This window comes from Linepithema humile, chromosome 4 (assembly GCF_040581485.1).
Source record: "Linepithema humile isolate Giens D197 chromosome 4, Lhum_UNIL_v1.0, whole genome shotgun sequence".
Taxonomy (NCBI): domain Eukaryota; kingdom Metazoa; phylum Arthropoda; class Insecta; order Hymenoptera; family Formicidae; genus Linepithema; species Linepithema humile.
This window is the reverse complement of record NC_090131.1, coordinates 10,493,451-10,513,586: the sequence shown is the minus strand read 5'-3', so window position 1 is coordinate 10,513,586 and position 20,136 is coordinate 10,493,451. Positions and strand designations below refer to the sequence as shown.

Sequence of the window (20,136 nt, the reverse complement as noted above, 5' to 3'; positions counted from 1 at the left end):
TCCACGTTAAAATTTCCCTAGAAAATTTTAGTCTTAATAACTTTTTGGGCGTGTGCATGCCCTGTAATCAGCTAAATCTCCACACCCTTTGTGGCATTCCAAAATGTCTCTTCGTTCCTCGTACTCGCACTGTCTTCTCACTCGTGCCTTGTGTCAGCAAATAAAGAAACGTATTACACAAAACCAATCGAAAATTAAAAACCTGATTGTAAATATCGGTAGCGATTTTGTGTAGAGATCAGTGACGTGCCGCCAATATAAACTACTGAACGGCGACGACAATCATAACCTCGGATTTTACAACGTGTTGATCAAGCGGTAAGTACATTTATTAGCATTTTATCTGCATTTTGTGGTTTCGTGTGTAATACCGGATTATAAAGTTAATTTTGATGTATTTCAATCGTCCGAATATTCGATTGTCCGACAGTTCAATCGTCTGAACATTCGTTTGTCCGACAAAAAGTTACGCTGTCGCGAACAATTAAACAATCAGACGAATTGAAATACATTTGTTAACTTTAACTATTTTTACACATCATCCTTAATCGGGTTTAATAACATTGATAGTTTTAGAATTGGTCAACCACAGCTATTCCTCAGAAGAATGGAATGACTGTGATTGGCCAATCCTAGAATTACGGATGTTATTAAACCCAATTAAGGGTGACATGTAAATGTAGTTTTGGTTTTTTCCAAAAAGGGTTAAGGGCTTATTTTTTTGTTTATCAGTACATCTCTTACTGACTCTTTGCGTTTCAAATATATGCCAGAGTCACTGTCGATTTTTAAGATTTTTTTCCTATAAATGTTTTTTTCCTATAAATGAATATGGTACAAATTGTTAATGCAAGGACAGATGTTCCACTTTATTAGTATAAGATATAGGTATATATTGTAATAGTCAATAACATTTAATTATAAATAAAAATTCAAACCTCTATAGCATTCATTAAAAACAAAATTAGGCTTGCGATTGATTTTTTACTATACCAACAATTTGTACACAATTTTCACAAAATTAATTTGATACATTTAATTTAATACATTTTGTATTTTTTATTTTGTACTTATATCATTTGGTAAATAATGTAAATTTTTGTTTGCTTATTTTAAACAATATACAAAATGCTTTAATTTATGTATTGCCAATTAAATTAAAGTTAACCATAAATTATTAATTTGTAATTAAATTAAAAGTTAACTGTTTTTATAAAATTAAATGCACATTTTCTATGACGCTAAAGCTAGCAGTTTATTCGCTAGCAGGTTATTCACGAGCCACCGGTTCTTATGTGCTCTACTAAATGGCACAGCTGATTTTGTATTTCTTGGCTAGGAATATGAAAATTAATGAATATATGCTTACAAGCATGTTGAAAACTAACTCAACTTCGAAGGCACATATTTTTGTAACCTATTTTTATTAATTAATTAATTATTATTGAAATGATCAATTTGTAAATATAATCTTTAACACATTGACTGCCACATGAGTTAAATGCAACTCGCACAATGCCATGATCCGAGCGTCATGTGAGTTACATATAACTTCATGTTAGGTTTGGTTTTGAAGTCGCGCGACTGATGTGGTCTGACGTGGTAGTCAACATATTAAGAGAAGTCTTAAGTGTGCAGTTCTTCAAACAAATTTGTCTTGTGTATTTATTTATTATGTTCTGCAGTTTAATCCCTTTGGCGCAAACATGTCAAAACCAAGAAAACGCAAGTTATATAGTCATCAGCATAGAAATAGACTTGTAAGACATGCAATACACGATTTTGAAGTTAATAATATGCAAATCTTTGATCCTGATGAACTGGATTATTTAGCTGAACCTGACACGGCACAGTCAAACACTGTCAATTATAGACAGTTGCAACAAAACTTAGATTCTTCGTTCAAGTTACACGAAAAAAATACATGTTATCAATTAATACAACGAGAAGTAGTAGTAGAAGAAGAAAAAATAGAAGAGGAGGAAGAAGTTAATGTAATTGAACCTGGCATACCATCAGATGATTATGATAGTAAAGCTTCAGTTGAGTCAGAACACGAAATCAATAATGGAATTAACATCACTAGATTACAACAAAATTTAGTGCAATGGATTCAGGACAACAATATATGTATATCCGCCGTAACTAATCTTTTGCGTATATTAAAGACGCATACCTGAAGAAATACATTTGTCTGTTAATGTAGATGGATTACCGCTTGTAAAAAGTTCCAAGAGCCAACTGTGGACCATTCTTGTAAGTTTTCGTAACTTTGTCAACAAGACACCTTTTCTGGTTGGAACATTTCACGGATTTGAAAAGCCACCAGCTGCTGCTATATTTTTACACGACTTTGTTGAAGAAGCTCAAAAACTAATACAAAATGGCTTCAATTGGAAAGGCAATAATATGAAATTTTTTATCGCTAACTTCATATGTGATGCGCCTGCAAAGGCTTATATTTCTTGCACAAAAGGCCACAGCGGATATTATGGATGTCCCAAATGTGAAACTAAAGGCATCTACAAAGGAAAAATAGTGTTTCCAGAAATGAATGCTCCATTGCGTACCACTGAATCATTTGTCAATCAAACTCAGAAACAACATCACAGTGGAGTAAGTCCTTTATTAAATATTATCACGGACATGATTTTGGACATACCTCACGACTATATGCATTTAATTTTATTGGGGCAAACGAAAAAAATGCTAAAGCTGATGACAGGAAAACTAAATCCAACGAAACTAGGAGCGCAACAAGTTAATGATATTTCAGAGAGACAGATTGCTTTAAGAAAGCATATCCCGTTTGATTTTGCTCGGAAACCAAGAGCATTAGATGAGCTTGATCGTATGAAAGCGACTGAATATCGAGAATTTACCTTATACACTGGACCAATCGTATTGCGTAAAATTATACGACAGGATGTATATGAACATTTTCTTAAACTGTTTGTCGCAATACGTATCTTAGCAACGCCTGGAATAAATGTGGAACAAAACAGGTATGCAAAAAACTTATTGGAAGCATATTTTATCGATTTTATAAAATTATACGGAGAAAATAACGTTACATATAATACTCATGGTTTGCTGCACCTCGCTGATGATGTTTTGAAATGGGGAGCATTAGATGAATTTTCAGCTTTTATTTTTGAAAATCAATTGCAGCAAATAAAGAAAATGGTCAGAAAAAACGATAAACCTCTTGAACAATTGAGCAATAAAATATTTGAAATAAGAAATATTTGAAGCAATGTTTACACTATCGATAATACCATTAATACGTACAAATTAGGTGCCGAATGTTACAATGGATGTTTGATAAATGAATGCAGATCGTCTATGTACAAGAACATCAAATTTAAACATTTTATAATCACTACAGAAGCTTCTAATAACTATTGCATTATGAGTGATGAGAGCATTGTTATGGTCAAAAATATATGTAATCGAAATAATGATGTTGTAGTTATTGGAAAAATATTGAAAAATGGAACACCTTTCTTTACTTCTCCTGCACCTTCGACTTGTTTTGGAATTGCGCAATTTTTCGGTACATACAGTTCCCTGCAAGCATTTTCAATTGATGACATAAAAAACAAAGCCGTTGTTTTACCTATTTTCGATGCATGTTATCGATCTAAACACCACCATAACAATATTGTAGTTTTTCCACTTATTCACAGTCAGTAATTTTAAAATGCTTAATATTTTAATATACGGCTCCCTACAGAGATGACTTCAAAACTTTGCAACATCTATTTTATGGAAGAAGAAGTTGTACCAAATTTCTGGATTAGGGAACCAGTTGGAACATCTCAATGGCAGTGGCCCCATGCACCATTTGTAGCAAAGAGTATCATTCCAAGAACAATTCCTCATCAAAATTGGCCAATCTACAAGTGCAGAGTTCTCGGCACATTTGGTACGCAATTCAGAATATAATTAACAATATTTAATCTTAAAGAAAAAGTTTTTAAAATATATGCTTACTAAATTTACTTGTATTATGATTAATGAGAGCATGTTATGATAAAAAATATATGTCATCGGAATAATGATATTGTAGTTTGGAAAAATGTTGAAAAATGCAATACCTTTTTTATTTCTCCCGCACCTTCGACTTGTTTTGGAATTATATAAATTTTCAGTACATGTAGTCCCCTGCGAGCATTTTCAATTGATGACATAAAAAACAAAAAGCCGTCGTTTTATCTACTTTCGATAAATGTTACCGATCTAAACACCGTCACAACAATATTATAGTTTTTCCAGTTTTATTCACAGTCAGTAATTTTAAAATGTTTAATATGTTAATATACGGTTTTCTATAGAAATGACTTCAAAATTTTGCATCATTTATTTTATGGAAGAAGAAACTGTAGAAGTTGTACCGGATTTCTGGATTAGGGAATCAGGTGGAACATTTCAATGTCAGTGGCCCAATACATCTTTTCCAGCAAAGAATGTCGTTCGAAGGACAATTCCTCATCAAAATTGGCCAACCTACAAGTGCAGAGTTCTCGGCACATTTGGTACGCAATTCAGAATACAATTTACAATATTTCATCTTACAGAAAAAATTTTGGAATATATGTTCACTAAATTTACTTTTGTGAGTATACAAGCAGTTATTTTTGCATTCATTTACATGAGAATTGGACATTGTGTAGTTATGTATTATTTTCAAACAGTTTTATTCCAATTTCTTTAAAAAATACAAATCGTTTAATGGTATATAAAATTGTTTAATAGCTTTCACAGAACTTTCAGAAAAATTTTGATTTTGTATAACTCAATTCAATTTTTGATATTAATTATGCGATTTATGAATTATATGCATTTATACATATACTTTTAATGTTCAAAGAAATTCGAAAATACATGCTAATTTTAAAACTTTTAATTGCTAGTTTATCGCTTATTATCAGGAGCAGGATATAAAGTTATTTTAAAAGAAAATATCATAAATTATCATTGAGGATTTTATAAAAACCGATAAAATTCACTCGAGTTATTAAAAAAAAAAACTGTATTAACAAATTAATGTAAATGAAAAATGGTAAATGTACATGCTCTCTCATCTACAAAAATAAAAAAGTAAGAAGGGTTTCGTCTTCCCTTTTCTGACATCTACTCGGACATCTACTCTAAATATTGTTATTTTAATGACAGTATATTGAAGCATATTATTAGCATATGGTTTATTAGTACTAATTATTAATATTGGACTAATTGATTCATTCTTTCAATAAAATAACACTATCATAACCAATTTTTCAGATGATTGACACAGCTCGTTTGAATTTAATAGATGCAGAAATTTCATCAGATTTCCCGTCGAAAAATGTTAAAATACTTGGTAAACGATTACATAAACGTAATCCCCGATATTTTGATGACGATGATTCATCGAGCAGTACTCATGATGCAGTAAACACTAAAAAGAAAAGAAAAGGTTTTTTGTATAGTTCGGCTACCAAGCCTTCCACATATGTATCAGATTCAAGCAGTTCATCAAACGAAGAAAAAGAAAATAGAGAACCTCAAAAATCAAATGTTCAATTACCCAAAGCTTTCGAAGATAAATATAAACGAGTTCAGAAGGCAATTCTTAATGAAGCATCGACAAAAAGGAGTGTAACTTTATCTACAAAGTTACCTTTTTCATCACCACAAAATCACCGTAAAGACGATGAAGGTAAAAATATAATTGAATTACTATTAAATTAACTATTCACGTAAGGCATAATAAGTTCAAAATTTACTGACAACATAATATTTGAAAAAGTAATATTTTATAAATTGATAATGGATTGATAACTATTATGAATCAAGCGCAGAAATTTCTTTACAAAATCAAAAAATGATTATAAAATCTGCAAATTAACAAAATCTGTAAATTATTTTAAAAATAATCAGTTTTTGAAAAGAAATTTAAACTGCTTCTTTTGAAATATTTAAGTATTAGAACTATTGAACTGCATAAAAAAAACCAGTTAATTCTTTTTTCATTTTAGACAATACTCGTCTAGGATGCAGCATGTGGGATAATCTTCAAAGAGAAAAACGAGCGGAACCGTTGACTACTAAAATAAAATTTCAGTCAACATGTATCGGTGAAACTGGTAAAATATTTAATTATTTTGATACAATAAACAGTTACATCGACCAAACTCTGGTAAAACTAATTAACGATTACAGTGTTGCCAACATGACAAATAAAACACATTTTACATTAGAAAAAAAAGAGAAAAACGATTACATTAGCAGAAATGTTATTGGTAACACTGAAAGTTAATCGTCGATTAGTTTAATCGGAATTTGATCAAAATGGTCCTAAGTGTTTATATATATACAGGGTGTCTGGCAATAATCGCCCCACCGGTCATATACAGGTAGAGGAGGTCAAATCGAGTAGAAAAGTCCTTTACCATTTTTTGATTTTTGTAATAAGTACTAAGCAATTAACGAAAAAAGATTGGTGAATCCGTGCAAGTAAAGCGCGTGCAGCGAGAAGGACATCCCACTGCTATGCGATCACTAGGCGCGCGATGAAGCGTTGGGAGGAGCGCTCTACAAATGACAATGGCAACATACGAGCGGCGCGTAACGCTAGATCCTTGTGTCCTAGTGATCGCGTAGCAGTGGGACGTCCTTCTCACCGCGCGCGCTTTACTCGCGCGGATTCGCCGATCTTTTTTCGTTAATTACTCAGTACTTATTATGAAAATTAAAAAATGGTAAAGGACTTTTCTACTCGATTTGACCTCCTCTACCTGTATATGACCGGTGGGGCGATTATTGCCAGACACCCTGTATAATATAAAAATACACTGGAACAAGTAGAAAAAGCATGGAAAGAGCTAACAACAACTTTATCTCAAAGAATCTATTTAATAAATTTTTTTTCTATGTACACAAGGTTCTTATTACTATATGATATCAAGAGACACGGTAGTGTCTCGCGTCTGTTATTACATTGTTTACTTAATAAAATTATAATAAATTTTCTATGTACACAAGGTTCTTATTACTATATGATATCAAGAGACACGGTAGTGTCTCGCGTTTGTTATTACATTGTTTACTTAATAAAATTATTTATATCTGTTATTACATTGTTTACTTAAAATAATAATTAGTTTCATATAAGCTGCGTCGAATGTTCCAACTTCGTTTATTAAATTATAACTTACTGTTATACTTGATGACTGCTATTTGCACATCTACAAAATTTATCGCAGCTTGTTTATATTTATGGTATTGTTTATTTATTATTGCATGCGCAACATATTGTCGCTTAAATTCACGTTCCTTCGCATTATTATTAGTCCACGTCAGATGTAAAGCACCAATAAAGCACCATTATTTATTATTGCATGCGCAACATATTGTCGCTTAAACCTTCGCATTATTATTATTAGTCCACGTCAGATGTAAATATTTTAAGTTCAGTGTCCATTTCAGATGTTGCTTCATCCACTAAATGATGACAGACGCGTAAATGTGCTGGAGAACTCTTTACATAATTATAAGAAATAAGAAATATTATACATCAAAATTATATATATAAATTTTATATATTATATAACTTACTGTTGTACTTGATGACTGCTATTTGCAGATCTACAAAATTTATCGTAGCTTGTTTATATTTATGATATTGTTTATTTATTATTGCATGCGCAACATATTGTCGCTTAAATTCACGTTCCTTCGCATTATTAGTCCACGTCAGATGTAAAGCACCATAAAGCACTATTATTTATTATTGCATGCGCAACATATTGTCCCTTAAACCTTCGCATTATTATTATTTATTAGTCCACGTCAGATGTAAATATTTTAAGTTCAGTGTCCATTTCAGATGTTGCTTCATCCACTAAATGATGACAGACGCGCAAATGTGCTGGAGAGTTCTCTACATAATCATAAAAAATATTTTAGAAAAAATATATATATTCTACATAAAAATTATATATATATATTTTATATATAACTTAATGTTGTATTTGATGATGACTGCTATTTGCAGATCTACAAAATTTATCGTAGCTTGTTTATATTTATATTGTTTATTTATTATTGCATGCGCAACATATTGTCGCTTAAATTCACGTTCCTTCGCATTATTATTAGTCCACGTCAGATGTAAAGCACCATTATTATTAGTCCACGTCAGATGTAAAGCACCATATATTGCACGTTATTTGCAATTAATCTCCAGCTAGCTAGATAAGATCTTGATTGAAAATTTGGCGTACTCTCGCAAAACCAGCAAGGGCTAAGATATTTGTGACAGCGCTTAGATTTGGCATATCGAAAAAAAATAATAGCCACTGATGACACTGATGACACTGATGATGACACTGCTCTGGCAAAACCAGTAAGGGCAGAGATACTTGTGACAGCGCTTAGACAAACAAATAAATATTATTTTAGTTTTACAGTTGTGAAATTTTCACATAATAACATTACATACCTGCTTACTTAGCTGCAGATTCCACTATGTGCACAAAGTACACTTTCTGTTCTCTGTCCACTAATCACAGAATATTGAGTGTTGTGACCGACTACGAATACCGGCCATTGTCATAAAGAGAAATGGAAATGCTGCATTGTGATTTGTCAGCTGTCATTAGAAACGATTGGTTAACGGAAAACACCAATTGAATACTTTTGAGGCGTAGCATTTATGTCATTTATATAAATGTGACTCTATGGCTGTCGACTGACAGATGAGACAAAATGTCTGCCGTGTTTATTGTGTATATGTGTTTTATGTGTTCATAGTTAAGTGGTGGATATTTACAGTGTTCTTGTGATAGAAATTGCTCAGTATATTACCTTAGGTTTGTTTCCGTTATTTATTTTATATATATAGTATAGTATTGTATCTCTAAATATAGCAGCCGTGTTAGAAACGTCTGATTTTTAATATAATATTTAATAATAAATTTACATATAATAAAAGTAAAGTACAAAAACTCAAAGCCAGATGTAATTTGCTAATTTTGCTATACTTTTTAACATTTATTACTCTTGTTTAACATACGTTTCGGCTCTTCAAAACGTGTTACCCAAGAGTAATAAATGTTATTACATCTGGCTTTGGGTTTTTGTGCTTTATTATATATGTTAACTTATTAATTAATATCATTATATTAAAATTATTATTATATTGACTTTTAACATATATTTCTTTAATAAAAATGAAGCTTTTATATTTATTTTAAAATGTTAATATATATTTATAATGTTAATATATATTACTATATATTACTATAAATACCATGTAGTATTATCCTGAAATAGATAGTCGTGTAAAGACGTTTAATTTTTAATATAAATAAAATATACATATATTACTATGAATACCATAAATTAAAGAGTAAAGATAAACGACTCTTAGATCAAGAAACAAATATTGAATATATTTATAGTAAATATGTTAATATTTTATATTAAAAATGAAACGTTTTTACACAACTTTATCTATTTCAGGATAATACTACATGATATTTATAGTAAATATATTAACATTTTAAAGTATTCAATATTTCGATTCAATATTTATTGTGTTAAATACAACAATATATGTTTACTTTATTAATTTTTATTGCAGATACTATTATTATTTGAAGAACAGAGAAAGACAGTGAGAAAGTGTAAGTGGTATTTTAAAATTGGAAAATTAAAAATTTTAATAATTTATTAAGTAAATAATACAAAATTGTATAATTAGTGTAACATTAAAAAGAATTGTATGTGTATTAAAAATTGAAATAAAAGATTGTATAGCCATTATTACTGTATTAAATGTTTATTGTAGATTCTTGGATTTCCAGAGGAGTTTGGGTGTAAGTATTTTTTTTTTTTTATTTATACAAGAGCTGCTGTGCGCTTATAAAAAAGAACGGTTGCTGTGCACCGTATAAAAAAATTTTTTTTTTTACTTTTTATACAAGAGCTGCTGTGCGCTTATAAAAAAGAACGGTTGCTGTGCACCGTATAAATACTTTTTATACAAGAGCTGCTGTGCGCTTATAAAAAAGAACGGTTGCTGTGCACCGTATAAATATTTTTTATACAAGAGCTGCTGTGCGCTTATAAAAAAGAACGGTTGCTGTGCACCGTATAAAAAGAACACTGCGCTGTGCGCTTATAAAAAGAAAGGTTGCTGTGCACCTTCAAGAGTGACTGCTGTGCGTCTTTAAACACTTGACATAAAAAGGAGGGTTGCTGTGCGCCTACAAAAATCGACTACTGTGCGTCTGTAACTGTTGTGTGCCTGTAAGGATATAGAAAATATTGAATTTTAATAATATTAATAAAACAAAAATGTCTATAAAAATAGAAAAACAGATGATGTTAAAATCAGATCAAAAAAATATTATTGCTCAAGGTGATTGGTTAAACGATAAACATATGGATCATTTTAACCAACTTTTGAAAAATTATTCAGATTATAGACCTGAAGAGACATGGAAATTGCAACGTCTTGAATATATAAAACCTATACCAGAAGACAAAAAACATATACAGATATTACATAGCACAGAACATTGGATATGCAGCTATTATGATAGAAAAAATTTATTTATCTATGATTCATTAAATAAGAAAGAGTTGCACAGTGATCATGAAAAGTTCTTAAGACAATTATTTCCAACTTATCCTTTTAATGAGCGGCCTGTCAAGTTTCCTACTGTACAAAAACAACCAAATGGTAATGATTGTGGTGTTTTTGCTATAGCTTTTGCTATTTCATTATTATTTAATATTAAACCTGAAAAAGTGAGATATGATCATAGTTTAATGCGTTCTCATTTAATAAAAATTTTTGAATCTAATATGATTGAACACTTCCCTCAAGATTTAAATAATAATACTGTTCAAAAAGTGCTTCCATTAGCAATAATTAAAAAGAGAGAAGCTTCAGCAACTCGTGTACGTATAAAACGTCAAAAAGATAAGGAGCAACAAAAAGCAAATCAATTGCAAAAAAATCGTGAATTTAAAGAATTACAAATGAAAAATAATAAAAATGAACATGAGAATCAAGAAGTTAGTAAGATAAAAAAATCTACGGAAATAGAACAGATTATGCTGTCATTAGATCAGAAAGAAATTATTGTTCAAGGCGGTTGGTTAAACGATGAACATATGGATTATTTTAACCAATTTTTAAAAAATTGTTCAGATTATAAACCTGAAGAGACATGGAAATTGCAACGTCTCGAATATATAAAACCTATACCAGAAGACAAAAAACATATACAGATATTACATAGCACAGAACATTGGATATGCAGCTATTATGATAGAAAAAATTTATTTATTTATGATTCATTAAATAAGAAAGAGTTGCACAGTGATCATGAAAAGTTCTTAAGACAATTATTTCCAACTTATCCTTTTAATGAGCGGCCTGTCAAATTTCCTACTGTACAAAAACAACCAAATGGTAATGATTGCGGTGTTTTTGCTATAGCTTTTGCTATTTCATTATTATTTAATATTAAACCTGAAAAAGTAAGATATGATCATAGTTTAATGCGTTCTCATTTAATAAAAATTTTTGAATCTAATATGATTGAACACTTCCCTCAAGATTTAAATAATAATACTGTTCAAAAAGTGCTTCCATTAGCAATAATTAAAAAGAGAGAAGCTTCAGCAACTCGTGCACGTATGAAACGTCAAAAAGAGACGGAACAACAAAAAGCAAATCGATTGCAAAAAAATCTTGAATTTAAAGAATTACGAAAGAAAAATGAAAATGAATATAAGAATCAAGATCGGTATAAACAAAATGTAGAAAATGTCTTAAAACGGCGTCAATTTGAAAATAATTTGGAAGAAAATTGCGCTAAAAAACGACGTTTATATAAAAAAAAGAAAAATAATTTAGAAAGATGTTGCTCTGAAAAACGGTCTCAAGATGAAAGTGATTTAAAAAATGATTGCACTAAAAAAAGATTGCGATATGAAAAAGATTTTGTTGAAAAAAGCACACAACAATGCATATTTTATGCTATAGGCTCGCAAAACAAACAAAGTAAACAAAAAATATTAGAGCGTAAATGTTGTAACAGACAATATTACGAGAAGAAAAGAGAAGAAAGAAGAAAAGAGAATAAAAGCAAATTTGTAATAAATAAATGCAATGTTGCAAATAAAATTATTAAAAAATATAAAAATTTTCGGTGTCAGAATTCAACAATAAAACTTCATACTTCTTTGACAATAATTATTAAAAATATTTCAAATAAATTAAATATTACAGGTCAGATCGAAAAACAATTAGAAGCCGAGAAAATAATACGTTGGTGTATACATATTAGGAACAGTTATATTCGCAAGATGTATAATATATTAGCTGTACTTAAAAAGAAATCAGAAGTATGTTTGACTCTTGTTGATAAGTGTTGTGGAATTAATGAAAAATTAGATGTGTTATGTGGGATATCTAGACACACAGCATCATCTGAAAATTATTTTGTAGAGTCTACATATCGTAATGCAATTTTGGAAGAATCTTTAGTAATGAACATGGAAGGGCAAATTGTAAATGTGTTACCTTTGATAACAGCACTAGCAAAAAAATCGTGGTCGTGCAGTACCTCATGTAAAATTGACAATCCAGTTTTGATTGAACGATATGAAAAATTTTTTGAAACTGTTAGTACATGTACTGTAAAGAATGTTCCTAGATTGATAGAAAGTATTCGTACATGTACAGTAAAAACATCAAATACGAAACTTGGTCATGCACAGAGTTGCTATATTAATTTCACTATTTGTGGAGCGATGTTTCTACCAATTCTATTGTTATCGCCCCATTTTCCGAAAGTGAGAAATATAAGGCGTTTGATTTATCAACTTATAAATTTGTATCAAAAAATGTTGAATTTAGATGAAGCATTAAATTGTGCTGATTTGGAAGCATTAAATAAAACTGTTATTGCTGCACAAGAGAAAGCAGATATATACAAACATCAACAAACCGATGCAATTATAAGTGATGATGATATCTTTTTTAAGTATAGAATGCGTTTAAAGCCTTGAAAAAACGTCTAATGGATACACCGCGTTATGCTTGTGTATCATGCAAAACGCTTTGTTATAAAAAAAATGTTTCTGAAATCATTAAAGCAAAAATAGATAATCCAGTTTGGAAAGATTTAATGGTACATGTGAAGACACAACAAATTAATGCACAATATATATGTATTTATTGTAAACAAAAATTTTGTCAAGGTTTAATGCCTGCGTATTGCATTTTGAATAATCTTTTTACAAATAATGTGCCTGAAGTAATATCATCTCTTAATACATTTGAAAAGATTCTTATACAGAGAGCTAAAGCATTTCAAACTGTTGTTAAAATGACAACTGTTATGAACAAAAAATTACCTGAAAGGCAAATGATACAAAAAGTTAAAGATAGAACATTTCATTTACCACTTCCTATACAAGAGACATTAAACAAATTATGTTCTAATACCGATGCGATAAATATTAATCATGAATTATATATCTTAGTCAGAGGTATTCCCATAAAATCAAAAATTATATGGGAAGAGATGGTAAATGTTAAAAAAGTATTTGATGCATTAATATGGTTAAAGAATAATAATCCTTTGTATTCTGAAATAATATTACCAAATAGTCATAATGAATTATCTTTGGAAAAATTAAATAATCTGGAATTTCAGATGCAAGAGGATGAAAATGTTGCAAAAGATGTATTGGATGAGGAGCATGTGTCATTAAGTAATAATTTAGAAACCGAAATACAGGGAACAAAAAATCTTGGAGATGCTGCATTCAATCAGCATGAGGCAATGCTAACTCAGGTTATTAATGATGAAAATGATGGTTATTATGAGTAATATACTATATATCCATTATATGAAAAGAGAACAAATAAAACTGCAACAGCTTTATATCAAATGTTAAAAGTCTATGATTTACCTTTGGATAATCGTGAGAAATGTTTGGATTTGTTATGTTTTCCAGATTTATATTCTTTTGGTATTAATGGACAGCACGAAACTAGGCAGGTCAAGCTTCATGATCATGAATTTGTTAAATGTCGTTTGATGTCTAAACATCCACAGTATAGATTAAATCAACAATACCTATTCTTTTTGTTAAATAATACGAATATCCGTCAATTAAATCGTGGAATTTTTCATAAGATGAATGTAACTAATCCACAAGTTCGTTATACGGCTGCGGAATATTTAGAAGCAATGTCCAAAGAATTGTTAGAATCCGATTTAACCACAATATTTTCGACACTAAGGAATACGGAACAATTCTGGAGTAAACCGCGAAATAATTTAAACTGTATGACACAACATTACGGACCTGCAACATGGTTTCTAACATTAAGTCCCGCTGAATGGTTATGGGAAGAGTTAGGTGAATATATTCGTGAAGTAAATGGATGGTGCGATTCTTCGGCATGCACCAGTGTACTTGTTGCTAGAGATCCTGTGTCAACATCGAGATTTCTCGATAATACGTTTCGTGTGATGCTTGACTTTATTTGTTCCAAAGATCATCCGATCGGAGAAGTCACTCATTATTTTTGGCAACGAGAATACCAAGGTAGAGGCATACAACATTTTCATTTATTAATTTGGATAAAAAATGCTCCAATTCTTGGTGAATCTTCTATTGAAGAAGTTTCCAAATTTATTTTACAATATATAAGCTGTAAAATGCCAGATAAAAATATTTCACCATTATTGTACAGACGTGTTAATACGCATCAACGACACAAACATAATGATTACTGTCTCCGTTCTAAAAAAGTTGGACGTAAAGTTGTTCGGAGATGTCGTTTTGGATTTCCTCGTCCTGTCACTGAAACGTTAAGTATAAGAGATGTCACAACTGCTATAGCAGGTAGAAAGCAATTAAAACATAGAAGCAGGCTTTATGATCTTCCGCGAACTGAAGATGAAAGTAATATAAATGATTATAATCCTGTTCTTCTTACTGCATGGGAAGGAAATATGGATATACAATTTATTGGCGAAAAGTCGTCACTGCTTACCTGGTACATTACTAAATATATGAATAAAGCGGGAAAATGTGAGTTGTCTGATACTATTATTAATACTAAAAATAATACGAATAAATCATTGATGAGCTATCTTTGGAGTATTGCCTTGCGATTCACGAGTAATAGAGAATGTGGAGCTCTTGAAGCTGCTGATACATTACTGGGTATTGCTTTATATGGAACTGATCCAAATACAACTATTAGATGGTTAGATGTTAATCGAATAAGATGTAGAAAATTGAAAACTTGTAAAGAGATTGAAGTACTTGATGATCAATCGACAGATATATTTTGTGAATCTTTGATAGATAACCACTATCCACAGAGACCAAAAGAATTAGAATGTATGTCTCTTTATGAGTTTGCAAAATGGTATGATATTACAAAAATCAAACCACAAAATAAGTTTGTTGAATTCTATAAATTTAAAAATGGATATCTTAGACGACGACAGCGTGGATATCTTATTAATCATTATAGATATAATGTTAATACACAACCGGAAAAGTATTTCTTTGCGTTATTACTTCTGTTCGAACCGTGGAGAGAATTAGAAGAGCTTAGAAATGGATGTGATACTTATGCAGAATCATTTCACAAGGTAAAACTACATTTAACAGAAGCATTACAATATCACGAAAAACTAGAAGAATTGCAAAAAGCATTTGAAAATGTTAAAGAGTTAGTGCAGCAACATTTAGATGAAGTACAAAAACATGAGTCGCAAGATGATCCTGACAATCTAATAGGTGTTCAAAATATAGAAGCTGGTGAAGCGATGCAAGATTTTAAGGATCTCGGTGATAAAAATATTAAAGATATTGATGTATCAGAAATGATTGCAAAATTAAATATAGATCAAAAAAGAGTATTCGATAGAGTTATTACTATTATAGGGTCAGATAAATCAATATTGCGATTATATGTTAGTGGAGAAGGTGGTACTGGAAAAAGTTATTTAATTAAAACTGTTAAGTGCTGGATAAAACAAAATCTCAAAAAAGATACTGCTGTAGCAGCACCTACTGGCATAGCAGCGTTTAATATAGACGGTTTGACAGTTCATAGATTGCTTCAATTACCTGTTGAACATGGTAATACTCCTAAATATAAACGATTGTCTGATCATGTGTTAAAACTTTTACGAGCGGAACTTAAAGATGTTATTCTTTTTATAATCGATGAAGTATCAATGATATCTAATTTGACTTTAATGTACATACATCTTCGATTGTCTGAAATATTTGATTCAAGTGATTGTGATGATGGCTGGTTTGGTAAAAAGCATATTCTTTTGTTTGGAGATTTGCTTCAATTGCCTCCTGTACATGAAGATTCTGTCTTTAAAGATTTGTCAAATGAAAAAGTTAACAAATATATCGGTTGCCTACAGACTGTAAATTTGTAGACTACATTATTTGATTACGATGAGTTGACAATTAATATGCGCCAGCAAGAAGATGAGTCTTATCGTGAATTATTGTCAAGAATTCGTATTGGTTTATTAACAAAGTCTGATTATGAAATTTTGGAAAATAGGAAAATATTTTTTACAGAAGATTCCTTCGAATCTAGATTAAATGAATTATGTGATTTTATTAACAATTTGCCATCAGATACCGTTTGTTTATTGCCCACTTGTCACATGTGTGACGTTTTGAATGCTGCAATGTTAAGTCGTATTGCTTCGAAAGAAATATTATGGCTGGTTTATGCTTCGGTCTTAATCTTAATCTTAGTCTTAGTCTTAACTTAATCTTAAGGACTCGTTTATGCTTCCCTGGAAATTCGGACTACGCATGTGCAAATGTAACAAAACCTAACCTAACCACAAATTGTAATAGAAAAACTATAAAAACACTCCTACACAGTTTTTGTTCTTTCAATTTAAGAGGTTAGATTCTACATACTAACTTACCACTTAAATTTAGCACTTCTCCAATAGCGTTCCAACTATTCTTCACCACTAATTTATTTTTATAATTTGGATTTTTTTTATTCCAAACAACATCGAATTGTTGGACACATTTAATTAAATCAGCATCACTCATTTTCGTATTTTACAAGAATCGAAAACCATTATTTCGCGCGGTTTCGTGCTGCGTCGGACGTCAGACTTACCTCATTGGCCCGGCCTTAGGACATTAGGGACTAAAGTTAAAAGATGGGATCTTTCCAAGATTAAGATTAAGACTAAGATTAAGACTAGGGAAGTATAAACGCCCTTATGGCATTCTACGTTTATACTATTAACTCTTAATATTAAGATTAAGACCGAAGCATAAACCGGCCATTAATTGCTGAAGATACAATCGAATGTATTCCATATATAAAAAAGAAAATATTAAAAGTGTTGGAAAATAATGATGATGATAATTCTAAAACAGCTGGGCTTTCGAAACAAATTGTTATAAAAATTGGGGCAAAAGTTATGATAAGGCGTAATATTGATGCTAGTTTGGGTCTTGTTAATGGTACAATTGCTAAAGTCATTTCAGTTGTACAAGATATTTCTAACGGTTATATAGAAAAAATTAAGCTTCTTTTGCCATCAGGTTTAGAATATTTAATTGAAAGAGTAAATGTCAAATTTGCGGTGATGGAGAAAGCATATGTTATTCGAAAACAATTTCCATTGTGTCTAAGTTACGGAATTACTGTTCATAAAAGCCAAGGCCTGAGTTTGCAGAATGCTATTATGGACATAGGTAATTCTGTATTTAGTCACGGCCAAGTTTATGTTGCATTGTCATGAGTAACATCTTCAGATGGATTGCATTTGATCAATTTTGACCCTTCCTCTATAGAAGCTAGTGAAGCTATTGTTGAATATAATCGATTAAAACGAATACACAAATCCAAAACAGATATAATTTCTAGCAGCGCCAAGTTTTTTTGCGTTTTATAATAAATATTTTTTTATTTTGATTAAATTTTTTATATTTTTTTATTTTAATTTTTTGTTTTTTATATATATACGACAGCTTTATGTACAAGAGTTTTATAGAAGAGTTTTATAGAATAATATATACATACAACTTTTTTGGAAAAGTTTTTTATTTAAACTTGGCGTCATTTTCTGATATCACCTCTTTTATAGGCAGAATATATAGCGAAGTTTTATTTGGTATGTACAACTTTTTTTAAAAGTACAATTTTTTGGTTAATATACAACTTTTTTGAAAAGGTTTTTTATTTAAACTTGGCGTCATTTTCTGATATCATTTCTTTTATAGGCAGAATATATAGCGAAGTTTTATTTGGTATATACAACTTTTTTTAAAAGTACAATTTTTTTGGTTAATATATATACGACAGCTTTATGTACAAGAGTTTTATAGAAGAGTTTTATAGAAATAGTTAACAACTTTTTTCATAGTTCTTTAGTCCCAGTTAATTAGATATATACGACAGGTTTTTTGGAAAGGTTCTAAATATGTACGACAATTTTTTTGATAGATAAAGCAATAAAATATAATTTTTGTTTTGGTTAGATATATACGACAGATTTTTTGGAAAGGTTCTAAATATGTACGACAATTTTTTGGACAGATAAAGCAATAAAAACAATAAAATATAACTTGTTTTGGTTGTAACAAGAACGTGTACTTGGCGCCTTTTTTTTTACCTTTTTTTTAAAAAGATAATTTTTTGATTTATTTTACAGTGAAATTGTAGGCTATGTGGACGGCATAGAATCTCCACGTTTAGTAGGAAACAACCAACAATATAAATTTTACAAATTTTATCTTAATAATAATTCAGGACGAAGAGTACAAATAGTTACATGGAATGATGATATAAAAAATGTGGAACACCATGTGATGTCCAACCATGTAAATATTTATATATACACTATATGTACACAATGTGCACTCGGTCATAGAAATGCCTTAACGCATAAATGTGCATGAAAGTCAAGACACATTCAAACGGTGTTTTCTGATTTTACATATTTTTTGCATCATAATTATGATTATTCCTCTTGTATGACATATGTCAAAGGCAATAATTATCCGCTAAATAATATATCAAAATACAGTTATAAAAAGTAAATAATATAATTAAATGATATACTTATTGTGACATATTATTAAACAAATAATCATACTTTTTGATATATGTCACACGTGAGGCATAATCACAGTCATGATGCAAGAAGTATGTAGAATCGAAGCAGGCAATTTGAATGTGCCTTGATACTCATGCAAATTCATGTGTTAAGGTATTCCTGTGACCAAATGTACATACATGCATACCTACGTATATATAAAAATGTATCCGTAATGTACGTGTGTTTAAAAAGTTCCAGGCTTTGATAAATAACTTTATTAATATAATCAAAATCAGCCTATGAAAAGTATTTTCAAAACTGGAAAAAGCGTTAGCATAAGTGCATTATACAGAAAGGGAACTACTTTTAAGAAGATCGTATAGAATAAATATTAAAAATAAATACAACCTGTTTTATTTATCAAGGCCTGGAATTTTTTAATCACACATACATTATATGTATGTATACAGGGTGTCTGGCAATAATCGCCCCACCGGTCATATACAGGTAGAGGAGGTCAAATCGAGTAGAAAAGTCCTTTACCATTTTTTAATTTTCATAATAAGTACTGAGTAATTAACGAAAAAAGATCGGCGAATCCGCGCGAGTAAAGCGCGCGCGGTGAGAAGGACGTCCCACTGCTACGCGATCACTAGGACACAAGGATCTAGCGTTACGCGCCGCTCGTATGTTGCCATTGTCATTTGTAGAGCGCTCCTCCCAACGCTTCATCGCGCGCCTAGTGATCGCATAGCAGTGGGATGTCCTTCTCGCTGCGCGCGCTTTACTTGCACGGATTCACCAATCTTTTTTCGTTAATTACTTAGTACTTATTACAAAAATCAAAAAATGGTAAAGGACTTTTCTACTCGATTTGACCTCCTCTACCTGTATATGACCGGTGGGGCGATTATTGCCAGACACCCTGTATATACCAACGCTTCTTCTAGCTTCAGAAACATTTTTTATAGGTTGATCATCTACTTCCTCTTTT

At 30.6% G+C, this 20,136-nt stretch overlaps 1 protein-coding gene and 1 pseudogene across 7 annotated transcripts; both read left to right on the top strand.

Moving 5' to 3' along the window:
* LOC105669270 (uncharacterized) lies at positions 1-13,827 on the top strand. Of its 7 annotated transcripts, none has more exons than XM_067354466.1 (6): positions 1-3,005; positions 3,737-3,928; positions 4,338-4,538; positions 5,318-5,704; positions 6,024-6,131; positions 9,632-11,915. In XM_067354466.1, the coding sequence occupies exons 1-6, from the start codon at positions 2,990-2,992 to the stop codon at positions 9,646-9,648; spliced, it is 921 nt and encodes a 306-aa protein (XP_067210567.1). In that variant the 5' UTR covers positions 1-2,989; the 3' UTR covers positions 9,649-11,915. The 7 variants fall into 7 exon arrangements, with proteins under 7 accessions (XP_067210567.1, XP_012217584.1, XP_012217579.1 ...); XM_012362161.2 differs by lacking the exon at positions 9,632-11,915 and adding an exon at positions 13,728-13,827 and having other exon boundaries at positions 2-3,005; XM_067354465.1 differs by lacking the exon at positions 9,632-11,915 and having other exon boundaries at positions 13-318; positions 2,207-3,005; positions 6,024-7,119.
* A 120-nt stretch (positions 13,828-13,947) lies between these two features.
* On the top strand, positions 13,948-18,129 carry LOC136999766 (uncharacterized; annotated as a pseudogene).
* Positions 18,130-20,136: the final 2,007 nt, after the last annotated feature.

Coding starts and splice junctions, on each gene's coding strand:
- LOC105669270 (XM_067354465.1), top strand. Junction 3,929..4,337: donor CAGAGTTCTCGGCACATTTG/GTACGCAATTCA, acceptor GGTTTTCTATAG/AAATGACTTCAAAATTTTGC. Junction 4,539..5,317: donor CAGAGTTCTCGGCACATTTG/GTACGCAATTCA, acceptor TGAATTTAATAG/ATGCAGAAATTTCATCAGAT.